This window comes from Somniosus microcephalus, chromosome 3 (assembly GCF_052327205.1).
Source record: "Somniosus microcephalus isolate GS21.2 chromosome 3, FLI_Smic_1.0, whole genome shotgun sequence".
Lineage (NCBI taxonomy): Eukaryota > Metazoa > Chordata > Chondrichthyes > Squaliformes > Somniosidae > Somniosus > Somniosus microcephalus.
The window spans coordinates 173,940,895-173,954,776 of NC_140989.1; the positions used below are offsets into that span (position 1 = coordinate 173,940,895).

At 51.3% G+C, this 13,882-nt stretch overlaps 1 protein-coding gene across 1 annotated transcript in view; it reads left to right on the forward strand.

Moving 5' to 3' along the window:
* The first annotated feature begins 7,989 nt into the window (after positions 1-7,989).
* Positions 7,990-13,882, forward strand: part of LOC147121583 (cyclin-dependent kinase-like 4) — a 32,005-nt gene continuing 26,112 nt past the window's right edge. The window contains exon 1 of the mRNA XM_085977967.1: positions 7,990-8,053. Coding sequence (XP_085834093.1) covers positions 7,990-8,053 — 64 coding nt within the window. The remainder of the gene's footprint in view (positions 8,054-13,882) is intronic.

The window sequence follows — 13,882 nt, forward strand, 5'->3', positions numbered from 1 at the left end:
TGAAACAGCTGAGCGACCTCGAGCAGCGAGTGGAGCGGATCATGGCAGGACAGCTGAGTGCCCCCGTCGCCACTGGAGATGCTGACCCTGTTCTGGGCACCAATGGTAATGTCATCACCTTTTTGACCTCTCCCTTTCCACTTGCGCCTCACACCAGCATCCTTTGCCACTATCGTACCAATGCAGTGCACAGCAGCACTCATGCCTCCCTTGCTGCCGCCCTGTCCTCACTCTAAAGCAACTCTTGTGCCTCCCTGCTTTCAGATGGTGACTCGCCAGGTGAGGAGGCGGCCCCTCAAGCTGGCACTGTGTCCGAGTCAGACATAGAGGAGGAGGAAGAGGAAGCCAGCCCATCAGGGACACCCTCAGCCGAGGCAGCCCATGGCCATGATGGTGACACGTCTTCCCTGGAGGGGAGCAGGGGGGAAGGGTCGGAGGATCATGAAACTCCGGGGACTAGCGGGCTGCAGCAATGCGGGAGGGGTGGGGAAGCTCGGCGGCCTTCTCCCCGGAGGGTGAGTGCGGTCTCCAGTCCTGCTACGGTGAGCGCAGAGGAGGTGTGGCTCCTAGCGGAAATGGGCGCCCAGGCTGAGCGCAGGCACAATGAGCTCATGGCTGCAGTGGCAAGGATGCCTGACTCCATAGAGTCACTGGCAAGGAGTGTGCAGGAATTCGGGGCAGCACAGGCCAGGAGTCTGCAGGATGTCGCGGCAGCAGAGGCCAGGAGTCTGCAACAATTCAGTGCAGCACAGGCCAGGTGTCTGCAGGATGTCGCGGCAGCACAGGCTAGGAGTCAGCAGGACTTCGCTGCTTCACAGACGGCTTCTAGCCAAGTGTTCAGTCGTGCCGTGCATTCACTGGCTGCTGTCATGCAGACACAAACCAGGGCCACACGGGCACTAACTGCTGCCACACTCGCTGGATCGGCCAGGCATCACCGGGGCAGTCGCCGTGCCGCAGCAGCCCAGCAGTCTGTGCCTCAGCAGATTGCTGCGCATGCTGCAGTGCTGGCCCGCGTGCGTGCCAATGTATCAGCCGACCAGGGAGTGCCTGTGATCTGTCAGGTTGGCAGCATTCCTGCAGCCAACACTGTCACTCCTCCATTGCAGCTGCCACCAGCTGTTGGACAGACTGCTGCCGCCCAAGCAGAGTTGGAGCAGTCAGCAGCCGGCCCCTCCAGGCCCAGAGCTGGTCCAGGCCGACCCCCAAGGGCATCTGCCATCTCACCATCTGACCCTCAGCAGCCTTCCCCCAGCCTTGCTGCAGCCACTGGGGTCCCATTGAGGAGGAGCTGCAGGGCGGGTAGGGGCCAGTCATGGAAGCAAAATGGATCACTCTCGCAGGAGAAAAAGTAGGTGGTCATAGAGTCATACAGCATGGATAGAGGCCCTTCAGCCCATCGTGTCCGCGCCGGCCATCAAGCCCTGTCTAATCTAATCCCATATTCTAGCATTTGGTCCGTAGCCTTGTATGCTGTGGCATTTCAAGTGCTCATCCAAATGCTTCTTGAATGTTGTGAGGGTTCCAGCCTCCACAACCCTTTCAGGCAGTGAGTTCCAGACTCCAACCACCCTCTGGGTGAAAAAGTTCTTTCTCAAATCCCCTCTAAACCTCCGCCCTTTACCTTGAATCTATGCCCCCTATTTATTGACCCTTCTACTAAGGGAAAAAGCTCCTTAGTATCCATCCTATCTATGCCCCTCATAATTTTGTACACCTCAATCACGTCCCCCCTCAGCCTCCTCTGCTCCAAGGAAAACAAACCCAATCTGCCCAGTCTCTCTTCATAGCTGATGCGCTCCAGCCCTGGTAACATCCTGGTGAATCTCCTCTGCACCCTCTCCAAAGCTATCACATCCTTCCTGTAGTGTGGCGACCAGAACTGCACACAGTATTCCAGCTGTGGCCTAACCAGTGTTTTATACAGCTCCATCATAACCTCCTTGCTCTTATATTCTATGCCTCGGCTAATGAAGGCAAGTATCCCATATGCCTTTTTTACCACCTTATCCACCTGTTCCGCCGCCTTCAGGGATCTGTGTACTTGCACACCCAGATCCCTCTGACCCTCCGTCTTGCCTAGGGTCTTACCATTCATTGTGTATTCCCTTGCCTTGTTAGTCCCCCCAAAGTGCATCACCTCGCACTTTTCCGGGTTAAATTCCATTTGCCACTGTTCCGCCCATCTGACCAACCCATCTATATCGTCCTGCAGACTGAGACTACCCTCCTCGCTATTTACCACCCTACCAATTTTTGTATCATCCGCGAACTTACTGAGCATACCTTTTACATTCATATCCAAGTCATTAATGTAGACCACAAACAGCAAGGGACCCAGCACCGATCCCTGTGGTACCCCACTGGCCACAGGCTTCCAGTCACAAAAACAACCTTCGACCATCACCCTCTGCCTTCTGCCACTAAGCCAGTTTTGTATCCAATGTGCCAAGGCACCCTGGATTCCATGGGCTCTTACCTTCTTGACCAGTCTCCTGTGCGGGACTTTATCGAAGGCCTTACTGAAATCCATGTATACCACATCCACTGCGTTACCCTCATCCACACACCTAGTCACCCCCTCAAAAAATTCAATCAAATTAGTCAGACATGATCTTCCCTTGACAAAGCCATGTTGACTATCCCTGATTAATCCTTGCCTCTCCAAGTGGAGACTAATTTTGTCCCTCAGAATTTTTTCCAATAATTTTCCTACCACTGATGTTAGGCTCACTGGCCTGTAGTTCCCCGGTTTTCCCCTACTCCCCTTCTTGAATAATGGTACTACATTAGCGGTTCTCCAGTCCTCTGGCACATCCCCTGTGGCCAGAGAGGTTCTGAATATATGTGTTAGAGCCCCCGCAATCTCTTCCTTTGCCTCACACAGCAGCCTGGGATACATTTCGTCCGGGCCTGGGGATTTATCCATTTTTATGCCTGCTAAAACCGCCAATACCTCCTCCCTCTCGATGTTAATATGTTCGAGCATATCACAGTCCCCCCGCCCTATTTCTATGTCTACATCGTCCCTCTCCATAGTGAAAACAGATGCAAAAAATTCATTTAGAACCCCTCCTACATCTTCCGGCTCCACACACAGATTGCCACTTTTGTCCCTAATGGGCCCTATTTTTTCCTAGTTATCCTCTTACCCTTAATATACTTATAAAACATCTTAGGATTTTCCTTTATTTTGCTCGCCAGTGTTATTTCATGGCCCCTCCTTGATCTCCTAATTTCTTTTTTAAGTATCCCCCTGCACTTTTTGTACTCCTCTAGGGCTTCCTCCGTCTTTAGCCTTTTGTATCTGCCAAAAGCCCTCCTTTTTTTTCTAATCCATTCTCGTATATCCCCTGACATCCAAGGTTCCCTGTGGTTTTTGGAACCACCCTTGACCTTTACGGGAACATGTGTGGCCAAATGTTTTGTTTTACTTATAAAAGCTGAGACTGGTGTATTTGTTTCATATTTAAAGGCCGAGACTGGTATATTTGTTTCATATTTAAAGGCCGAGGCTGGTATATTTGTTTTACTTGTAAAGGCTGAGACTGGTGTATTTGTGTTTTTGGGGGGGGTTTCTCTCCATTAGTTTGTCATGTGGGAAGGGCACAGAGGTGTCATAGTAAAAAAAATTCTTAAATCGCACTGTCTATGCTTGCTTTTGGAAGTCCTGGTTGCCCTGCTCGGCTGAGGGCTTGTGGAGCGGCTACATTCATCTTCTGCCATTGGCACAAGCCATTCCCTGAGAGGGGGCCTAGAACCAACTTGCAATAAGCCGCCGACGGGCGGCCCTTGCACTTTCTGCCTCCCTCCTGTGCTGGTCCTCCTCCTCTTCCTCCTCCTCTGGTGGTCCTCTGCTGGCAGTGGCTGAGTCCTGCAGATAGCCAGGTTGTGCAGCATTCAGCACACGACAACGAAATGGGAGACTCACTCAGGTGAGTACTGTAGGGCTCCCCCGGAACGATCCAGACAGCGGAACCGTTGCTTCAGCACGCCGATTGTTTGCTCAATGATCTTCCTGGTTCCTTGATGGCTGTCATTGTATCACTCTTCAGCATGGGTGCTGGGCGCATGGAGCGGGGTCATCAGCCAGGTGCACAAAGGATAGCCTTTGTCCCCGAGAAGCCATCCTTGTGGGTGAGGCTGGGCCTCAAACATGTCTGCCACAGAAGTCTGGCGCAGGATGAAGGCATCGTGGGTGCTGCCTGGAAAGCGGGCATTGACAGCTAGGATGAGCTGCCTGTGGTCACACACCAACTGCACGTTGAGCGAATGGTAGCCCTTCCGGTTGCGGTAATCCTTGGCATTCTCTAGAGGTGCCCGCAAAGCCACATGCGTGCAGTCAATGACGCCCTGCACCATGGGGAAGCCCGCTAATGCTGCAAAGCCCATTGCACGCTGTTGCTGCTTGTCAACGGTCATGGGGAAGGAGATGAACTGATGTCTCCTTCTGAAAAGGGAATTGGTCATCTGGCGGATGCAGCAATGTACCGCAAACTGGGAGATGTTGGAAATGTCCCCAGTAGCGGATTGGAAGGAGCCGGTGGCATAGAAGTTGAGAGCCACCGTCACCTTCACTACCACCGACAGAGACGTCCTGCTCCTCAGCTGTGGCTACAGATCTCCGCGAAGCAGGTGGCAGATCTCAGTGACCACCGCCCTTCTGAATCGCAGCCTCCGAACACACTGCTCCTCAGACATGTTCAGATATGAGAACTGCTGGCGGTATACCCTGGGTGGGTAAGGCCTCCTTTGCCGACGCCTGTTGCCCCTTCTCCATCTGGCCATGACTGGCACTCTCTCACGGCGTCTCTGAGCCCTTTGAATGCAATGGAGAAGCCGAACGTTTCCACCCATTGCAGCCCCCATTATATGTTTCTAATCAATGCTATGACTCTGAAGTTAAAGACAAGTGCAAAGCTGTGGCCTGAAGCCACAAGTACCTGTGCGAGTGTTGAGCCAAACCAGAAAGCTCTCTACCTTTGTCTCTCTCCAAAGATCCGTCTCTCACAAAGAAGGAATGGTGCAAAATGGCTGCCATTTATACTGCAGGAGGAGTCCCCTTTAATTAGCGCCCCCTGCGCCCCGCAGCGACTGGGAACCATTCCCCTCTACCAGTCGCTAGGGGCGCCAGGCGCACAATAGGCCGGCGCCACTGAATTTCCGGTTTGGGGCGCACAAAGGGCGTTGCACCATGAAATGACGTCAGGATCTGCGCGTGCAGCTGAGCGCGCGCAAAGGTTTTGCGCCGCCGCTAAATCTTAACTGAAGTTCGCGAGAGGCGCAGATCGCGCTGCGCCCGGGCGCTAGCCGCTTAGCACCCCACTTCTCCTCCTCCTAAGGCGCTAGCAGCTGGCGCAAACAACTGAATTTCTAGGCCAAAGCCTTCAGGCTTGTTTTTTTAACGCTCTTAGACCTATTAGAATTATTATTTACTGTGGCCACGTTGATTTCTCTGAATGCCACTTTTGTTTTTCTCCTTCCTATCTTTTGCTTTTATCCCTGTTTTCCTTTCCTCTGTCTCCCTGCTCAGGTTCCCAACCCCCTGCCATTTTAGTTTAAACCCCCCCGAACAGTGCTTGCAAACCTCCCCGCAAATATATTTTTCCCGCTCTGGTTCAGGTGCAACCCGTCTGACTTGTACAAGTCCCACCTTCCCCAGAAGCAGGCCCAGTGATCCAGGAAACTAAAGCCCTCCCTCCTGCACCAACTCATTAGCCACGCATTCATCTGCTCTATCCTCCTATTCCTATACTCACTAGCACGTGGCACTGGGAGTAATCCAGAGATTACAACCTTTGAGGTCCTACTCTTTAATCTGCTACCTAGCTCCCTAAATTCTTGCTGCAGGACCTCATCCCTCTTCCTACCTATGTTGTTGGTCCCAATGTGAACCACGACCCCTGCCTGTTCACCCTCCCCCTTCAGAATGCCCTGCAGCCGTTCAGTGACATCCTTGACCCTGGCACCAGGGAGGCAACAAACCATCCTGGAGTCAAGTCTACGGCCACAGAAACGCCTATCTGTTCCCCTTACAATAGAATCCCCTACCACTATTGCTCTCCCACTCTTTTTCCTCCCTTCCTGAGCAGCAGAAGCACCCCTGGTACCAGGAAGTTGGCTGCTGCTGCCTTCCCCTGGTGAGTCATCCCCCTCAACAGTATCCAAACTGGTATACCTGTTTGAAAGGGGGATGGTCACAGGGGTCCCCTGCACTACCTGCCTGCTTCTATTGCTCCGCCTGGTGGTCACCCATTTCCCTTCTGCTTGTGCAGCCCTACCCTGCGGCATGACCAACTCATCAAACGTGTAATCCACGACCCTCTCAGCATCATGAATGCTCCACAACCCATCCATCCGCAGCTCCAACATCTCCATACGGCCCGTTAGTAGCTGCAGCTGGATGCATTTCTGGCACACGTGGTCGTCAGGGACACTGGCAGCGTCCCTGAATTCCCACATAGAGCAAGAGGAGCATAACATGGGGCTGGGCTCTCCTGGCATGACTTACCCCTTTAATTAATTTAAATTAATTCAATACCACCAGTTAAAGATATACTCTAGGGCACTTATTTAGTAACTGTCCCCACTACACCACAGAGACTCAAGAAAATATAAACCGCAGAATTTAAGCTTGTAATGAAAAGGAGAAAGAAATACTCACCAACCAATCACTTACCTGCTTCCTGGTGACGTCACACTTGGATTACTTTTTACCTCTCTCCCCTGCTGCTGAATTGGTCGGGCCTCGCCTCGCTCCTCCATTTAAAGTCACCGCCTCGTACCTCACGCAGGTCCGCTCTCGCTCCTCACTGCACTCCCAGGTCAGCCGCTGTGGTCGGGCCTCGCCTCGCTCCTCCTTTTAAAGTCGCCGCCTTGTACCTCACGCAGGTCCGCTCTCGCTCCTCACTGCACTCCCAGGTCAGTCGACGGTTGGGTGTGCCTTTGTCACGTGCGAATGAATCCCATGTCTAGGTCGATGCTGAGTGATCCGCCTGGTACTTTTTTGTAGCGGATTCATACAACTGAGTGGCTTGCTAGGCTATATCAGAGGGCAGCTAAGAGTCAACCACATTGCTGTGGGTCTGGAGTCACATATAGTCTAGACTGGGTAAGGACGGCAGATTCCCTTCCTTAAAGGACATTCGTGAACCAATGGGTTTTTAGAAAGAAGAAAGACTTTCATTTCTATAGCGCCTTTCACGACCACCGGACGTCTCAAAGCGCTTTACAGCCAATTAAGTACTTTTTGGAGTGTAGTCACTGTTGTAATGTGGGAAACGCGGCAGCCAATATGTGCACAGCAAGCTCCCACAAACAGCAATGAGATAATGACCAGATAATCTGTTTTAGTGATGTTGATTGAGGGATAAATATTGGCCAGGACACCGGGGAGAACTCCCCTGCTCTTCTTCAAAATAGTGCCATGGGATCTTTTACATCCACCTGAGAGAGCAGACGGGGCCTCGGTTTAATGTCTCATCTGAAAAACGGCACCTCAGACAGTGCAGTACTCCCTCAGCAAAACAGATGTCCTGCTGTATGAGGTGGATGTGAAAAGGATTTGACCTGTTTGGTACTTCAGAGCACCTTCCTCATAAAACATCAATGAACCTGGCAGGCTCAACACTGCCCATGGTATTTTCAAGACCCTTGAACAGCTGCAGGAGAAGACAGCCCACTGTAAAGAACCTGGAAAGATAAGACTACCCGATAATACCAGATACATGGCCCAAGATTGCATCCCACAAAATATTGACTGCCAAACTGGTCCACACTTACTGCTTAGTTATGCCCAGCTCCGTTCACAGCCACAGCTTCACCCATAAAAAGTGGACACAATGGGAGGTTCCCAGAGCTGGCCTATTGAAGCAGGCCTCTGAAGGGGAGAAGATATGCTTTGTGTTTTTGTTTTGGTTTCATGTGTCGTTACTGCATTTTTCACCAGGCGTTTGTTGATTTTGTTGAGTAGGCCTCTACTCATGCATTATGGGCATTTTCCATCTCTATTACTTGGTTCCTGCTAGCTTTGATGTTGAACCTTACAATAAAGGTTAGGAAAGATATTCCTATGGGAATTCTGAACGTTCTGCATCAATGAAATGAGGAAGGAGTTCATGAGGAGCTAATGTGCGACAACCTCTCAGATGTTTTGGCCATGCCCATTACTACCCCAGGACCTGTGCCAGCACATGGTGTACCTTTGCCGCTCTGCTTATGTCATGACAGGCTTGTGCCATCTGCACAATGATACACGTACAACATCTGGGTCAGGGACAGCCCTTCCTGTAGAACCTGTTACCATGCGTAAATCTTTCATATGACCGCATCCTTCCAAACCAGGAGGCATCTGCCACATCAGGCAGCTGGACAAGGGGTAGCAAGTAGCAGGGTCCACTGGAGTGTGGCAGTTCATGGTGCCTGCATTATCTGAAGGGGCTGATGTCACTTACTAAACAGGGATATCCTCTGTATCCATGGCCTCTGATTCCACTGAGAAACTCCCTACTAGCAGAGGAGAAGCACAGCCTCTGCTGTTCCTCAGCTGAGAGCCCCATCTTCAAGTAAGGAGTACAATGCAGCTGAGGCACAATGAAAGAGTATGTGCGAAAGGGCAATGGCTGTGCACAGTGCTTCAATTGGCATCTCCCAGAGGGAGAGACAAGGCTTTATATTGATATACTAGCAGGGGAGCCCCGCGTTGCGAGTGCTTTTTTGGGCCTGGTCGATGTGTGGGCCAGGAGCCTGGGACTGGATTTGGGTTGTCGGCAGTTTCCAGGGCTTTTTTGGGCCTGGTGGATGTGTGGGCCGGAAGCCTGGGATTGGATTTGGGCTGTTGGCAGTTGGAGAAGCCTAGGCCCGTTTTGCACTGTTTTTTAAGCTAAACATTTCCAGCTTTTAATACCTTCAAAGATGAAAGTTAAAGTATTTATAAAACATTTTTGGTAAATCTTACTTTTTTTTAAAAAGAAACTGACCTGGATTACGAAAGTTTTGAGCTGCCCTGGCTGCTGTATAATGGCTGACAGATCCCTGAGATGAAAACGATTAGTCCCGCCCACACACACACCGATTGGTCAACCATCAGGTGACTGAACTGTAGGATTGGTCAATCATGACGGCACAGGATTGGTCGACCTTGACGTCAGTCAATACTAATGAGTGGATAATGAGTGGAATTTTGAAGGTTGTTTGTATAATGTGCGAACAATTTTTGCCCGACCAAAAAGTAAATACACCTACAAGAGTCCCCAAATGATGAGCTTTCTTTTGATAGAACACATGTGTAGGTACACTCTATAACTTTTGATTGTATAGCCGGACAGAGAGACAGACAGAGGGACATATCCTTTTATATATATACTAGCTGGGGGAGCCCGGCGGTGCCGAGGCTTTCTCGAGGGCATGTTGTTGTTGGAAGAGAGAGAGGGAGCGACTGGGGGGAAGAGAGAGAGGGAAGGAGAGAGAGAGAGAGGGAATGAGAGAGAGGGAAGGAGAGAGAGAGGGAAGGAGAGAGAGAGGGAAGGAGAGAGAGAGAGGAGGGGAAGGAGAGAGAGAGAGAGAGGGGGAAGGAGAGAGAGAGAGATGGAAGGAAAGAGAGAGAGATGGAAGGAGAGAGAGAGAGAGGGAAGGAGAGAGAGGGAAGGAGAAAGAGAGGGAAGGAGAGAGAGACAGAGAGAGGGAAGGAGAGAGAGAGAGAGAGAGAGGGAAGGAGAGAGAGATTGGGAGTGTGAGAGAGAGAGAGATTGGGAGTGTGAGAGAGATTGGGAGTGAGAGAGAGAGAGATTGGGAGTGAGAGAAAGAGAGATTGGGAGTGAGAGAGAGAGAGATTGGGAGTGTGAGAGAGATTGGGAGTGAGAGAGAGGGATTGGGAGTGAGAGAGATTGGGAGTGTGAGAGAGAGAGAGAGATTGGGAGTGTGAGAGAGAGAGAGATTGGGAGTGTGAGAGAGAGAGATTGGGAATGTGAGAGAGAGAGAGAGAGAGACTGGGAGTGTGAGAGAGAGAGAGATTGGGAGTGTGAGAGAGAGAGATTGGGAGTGTGAGGGAGAGAGAGATTGGGAGTGTGAGAGAGAGAGAGATTGGGAGTGTGTGAGAGAGAGATTGGGAGTGTGTGAGAGAGAGAGATTGGGAGTGTGAGAGAGAGAGAGATTGGGAGTGAGAGAGAGAGAGATTGGGAGTGTGAGAGAGAGAGAGATTGGGAGTGTGAGAGACAGAGAGAGATTGGGAGTGTGAGAGAGAGAGAGATTGGGAGTGTGAGAGAGAGAGATTGGGAGTGTGAGAGAGAGAGAGATTGGGAGTGTGAGAGAGAGAGATTGGGAGTGAGAGAGAGAGATTGGGAGTGTGAGAGACAGAGAGAGATTGGGAGTGTGAGAGAGAGATTGGGAGTGTGAGAGAGAGAGATTGGGAGTGTGAGAGAGAGAGAGATTGGGAGTGTGAGAGAGAGAGAGATTGGGAGTCTGAGAGAGAGAGATTGGGAGTGTGAGAGAGACTGGGAGTGAGAGAGAGAGATTGGGAATGTGTGAGAGAGAGAGATTGGGAGTGTGAGAGAGAGAGATTGGGAGTGAGAGAGAGAGAGATTGGGAATGTGAGAGAGAGAGATTGGGAATGTGAGAGAGAGAGAGATTGGGAGTGAGAGAGAGAGAGAGATTGGGAGTGTGAGAGAGATTGGGAGTGAGAGAGAGATTGGGAGTGAGAGAGAAAGAGATTGGGAGTGAGAGAGAGATTGGGAGTGTGAGAGAGATTGGGAGTGAGAGAGAGAGAGAGATTGGGAGTGAGAGAGAGATTGGGAGTGAGAGAGAGATTGGGAGTGAGAGAGAAAGAGATTGGGAGTGAGAGAGAGATTGGGAGTGTGAGAGAGATTGGGAGTGAGAGAGAGAGAGAGAGATTGGGAGTGAGAGAGAGATTGGGAGTGTGAGAGAGAGAGAGATTGGGAGTGTGAGAGAGAGAGAGATTGGGAGTGTGAGAGAGAGAGATTGGGAATGTGAGAGAGAGAGAGAGAGACTGGGAGTGTGAGAGAGAGAGATTGGGTGTGTGAGAGAGAGAGAGATTGGGAGTGTGAGAGAGAGAGATTGGGAGTGTGAGAGAGAGAGACTGGGAGTGTGAGAGAGAGATTGGGAGTGTGAGAGAGAGATTGGGAGTGTGAGAGAGAGAGAGATTGGGAGTGTGAGAGAGAGAGAGATTGGGAGTGTGTGAGAGAGAGAGATTGGGAGTGTGAGAGAGAGAGATTGGGTGTGTGAGAGAGAGATTGGGAGTGTGAGAGAGAGAGACTGGGAGTGTGAGAGAGATTGGGAGTGAGAGAGAGAGAGACTGGGAGTGTGAGAGAGAGAGATTGGGAGTGAGAGAGAGAGAGAGAGATTGGGAGTGTGTGAGAGAGAGAGATTGGGAGTGTGAGAGAGAGAGAGAGATTGGGAGTGTGTGAGAGAGAGGGAGATTGGGAGTGTGTGAGAGAGAGAGATTGGGAGTGTGAGAGAGAGAGATTGGGTGTGTGAGAGAGAGATTGGGAGTGTGTGAGAGAGATAGATTGGGAGTGTGAGAGAGAGATTGGGAGTGTGTGAGAGAGAGAGATTGGGAGTGTGTGAGAGAGAGAGATTGGGAGTGTGAGAGAGAGAGAGATTGGGAGTGTGTGAGAGAGAGAGATTGGGAGTGTGTGTGAGAGAGAGATTGGGAGTGTGTGAGAGAGAGAGATTGGGAGTGTGTGAGAGAGAGAGATTGGGAGTGTGAGAGAGAGAGAGATTGGGAGTGAGAGAGAGAGAGATTGGGAGTGAGAGATTGGGAGTGTGAGAGAGAGAGAGATTGGGAGTGAGAGAGAGAGAGATTGGGAGTGTGAGAGAGAGAGAGATTGGGAGTGTGAGAGAGAGAGAGAATATGCGATCAATGTCTGGCTGGCGAGGTTGAAACAGAAATGCATTTCCTCCTAAAATGCGAAAAATTCAACACATCAAGAAACATATTATTCAACAAGCTAAGCCAAACAACCCCAGATTTCAAGGAATTGGATGATCTGTCAAAATTGAGATTAGTCCTAGGAGAAGGAGACAGACCATACCTTGGGGCTAAATATGTAACAACATGTCACAACCTGAGGACTGTTTAAAAGTAAGACTGTTTAAAATTAATATTGAACGTACCAAATGAAGTAGAAAGACTGTTTAAAATTAATATTGTTTAAAAGTAATATTGTATATACGCAACAAATGTCAAATCGATTGACACCTACAGAATGTTGGAAAACTGTACCTTTTTGCAATGTAAGCTTTGGCAATATGGTTCTCTGTAAACTTTCATGCCAATAAAGCATTTGAACTGAACTGAACTGATTGGGAGTGTGAGAGAGAGAGAGATTGGGAGTGTGAGAGAGAGAGATTGGGAGTGTGAGAGAGAGAAATTGGGAGTGTGAGAGAGAGAGAGATTGGGAGTGTGAGCGAGAGAGATTGGGAGTGTGAGAGAGAGAGAGACTGAGAGTGTGAGAGAGAGATTGGGAGTGTGAGAGAGAGAGAGATTGGGAGTGTGAGAGATAGAGAGAGATTGGGAGTGTGAGAGAGAGAGATTGGGAGTGTGAGAGAGAGAGAGATTGGGAGTGTGAGAGAGAGAGATTGGGAGTCTGAGAGAGAGAGATTGGGAGTGTGAGAGAGAGAGACTGGGAGTGAGAGAGAGAGAGATTGGGAATGTGAGAGAGAGAGAGATTGGGAGTGTGAGAGAGAGAGATTGGGAATGTGAGAGAGAGAGATTGGGAATGTGAGAGAGGGAGAGAGATTGGGAGTGTCAGAGAGAGAGATTGGGAGTGAGAGAGAGAGAGATTGGGAGTGTGTGAGAGAGAGATTGGGAGTGTGAGAGAGAGAGACTGGGAGTGTGAGAGAGAGACTGGGAGTGTGAGAGAGAGAGAGATTGGGAGTGTGAGAGAGAGAGACTGGGAGTGTGAGAGAGAGAGAGATTGGGAGTGTGAGAGAGAGAGACTGGGAGAGAGAGAGAGAATGGGGAGATAGAGAGAGAGAGCGACTGAGGGGGAGAGAGAGAGCGACTGAGGGGTGAGAGAGAGATGTGGAGAGAGAGAGAGGGAGAGACTGGGGAGATAGAGAGAGAGACTGAGGGGGGAGAGAGAGAGAGACTGAGGGGGAGAGACAGAGCGACTGAGGGAGAGAGAGAGGGAGACTGGGGGAGAGAGAGAGAGATGGGGGAGAGAGAGAGAGACGGGGAGAGAGAGGAGAGAGACTTTTTCAAGGGCATGTTGTTGTTGGAAGAGAGAGAGCGAGTGGGGGGGGAAGAGAGAGAGCGAGTGGGGGGGAAGAGAGAGAGAGCGAGTGGGGGGGGCGGTGCAGAGGCTTTTTTGAGGGCATGTTGTTGGAAGAGAGAGAGGGAGCGACTGGGGGGAGAAGAGAGAGAACGACTGGGGGGGGGGGAAGCGAGAGAACGACTGGGGGGGAAGCGAGAGAGCGACTGGGGGGGAAGAGAGAGAGCGACTGGGGGGAGAGAGAGAGCGACTGGGGGGAGAGAGAGAGCGACTGGGGGGGGAGAGAGAGAGCGACTGGGGGGCGAAGAGAGAGAGCGACTGGGGGGGAAGAGAGAGAGCGACTGGGGGGGGAAGAGAGAGAGCGACGGGGGGGGAAGTGAGAGAGCGACGGGGGGGAAGAGAGAGCGACGGGGGGGAAGAGAGAGAGCGACGGGGGGGGAAGAGAGAGCGACGGGGGGGAAGAGAGAGAGCGACGGGGGGGGAAGAGAGAGCACGACGGGGGGGGAGAGAGCGCGACGGGGGGAAGAGAGAAGAGTGCGACGGGGGGAAGAGAGAGAGCGCGACGGGGGGAAGAGAGAGAGCGCGACGGGGGGAAGAGAGAGAGCGCGACGGGGGGAAGAGAGAGAGCGCGACGGGGGGAAGAGAGAGAGCGC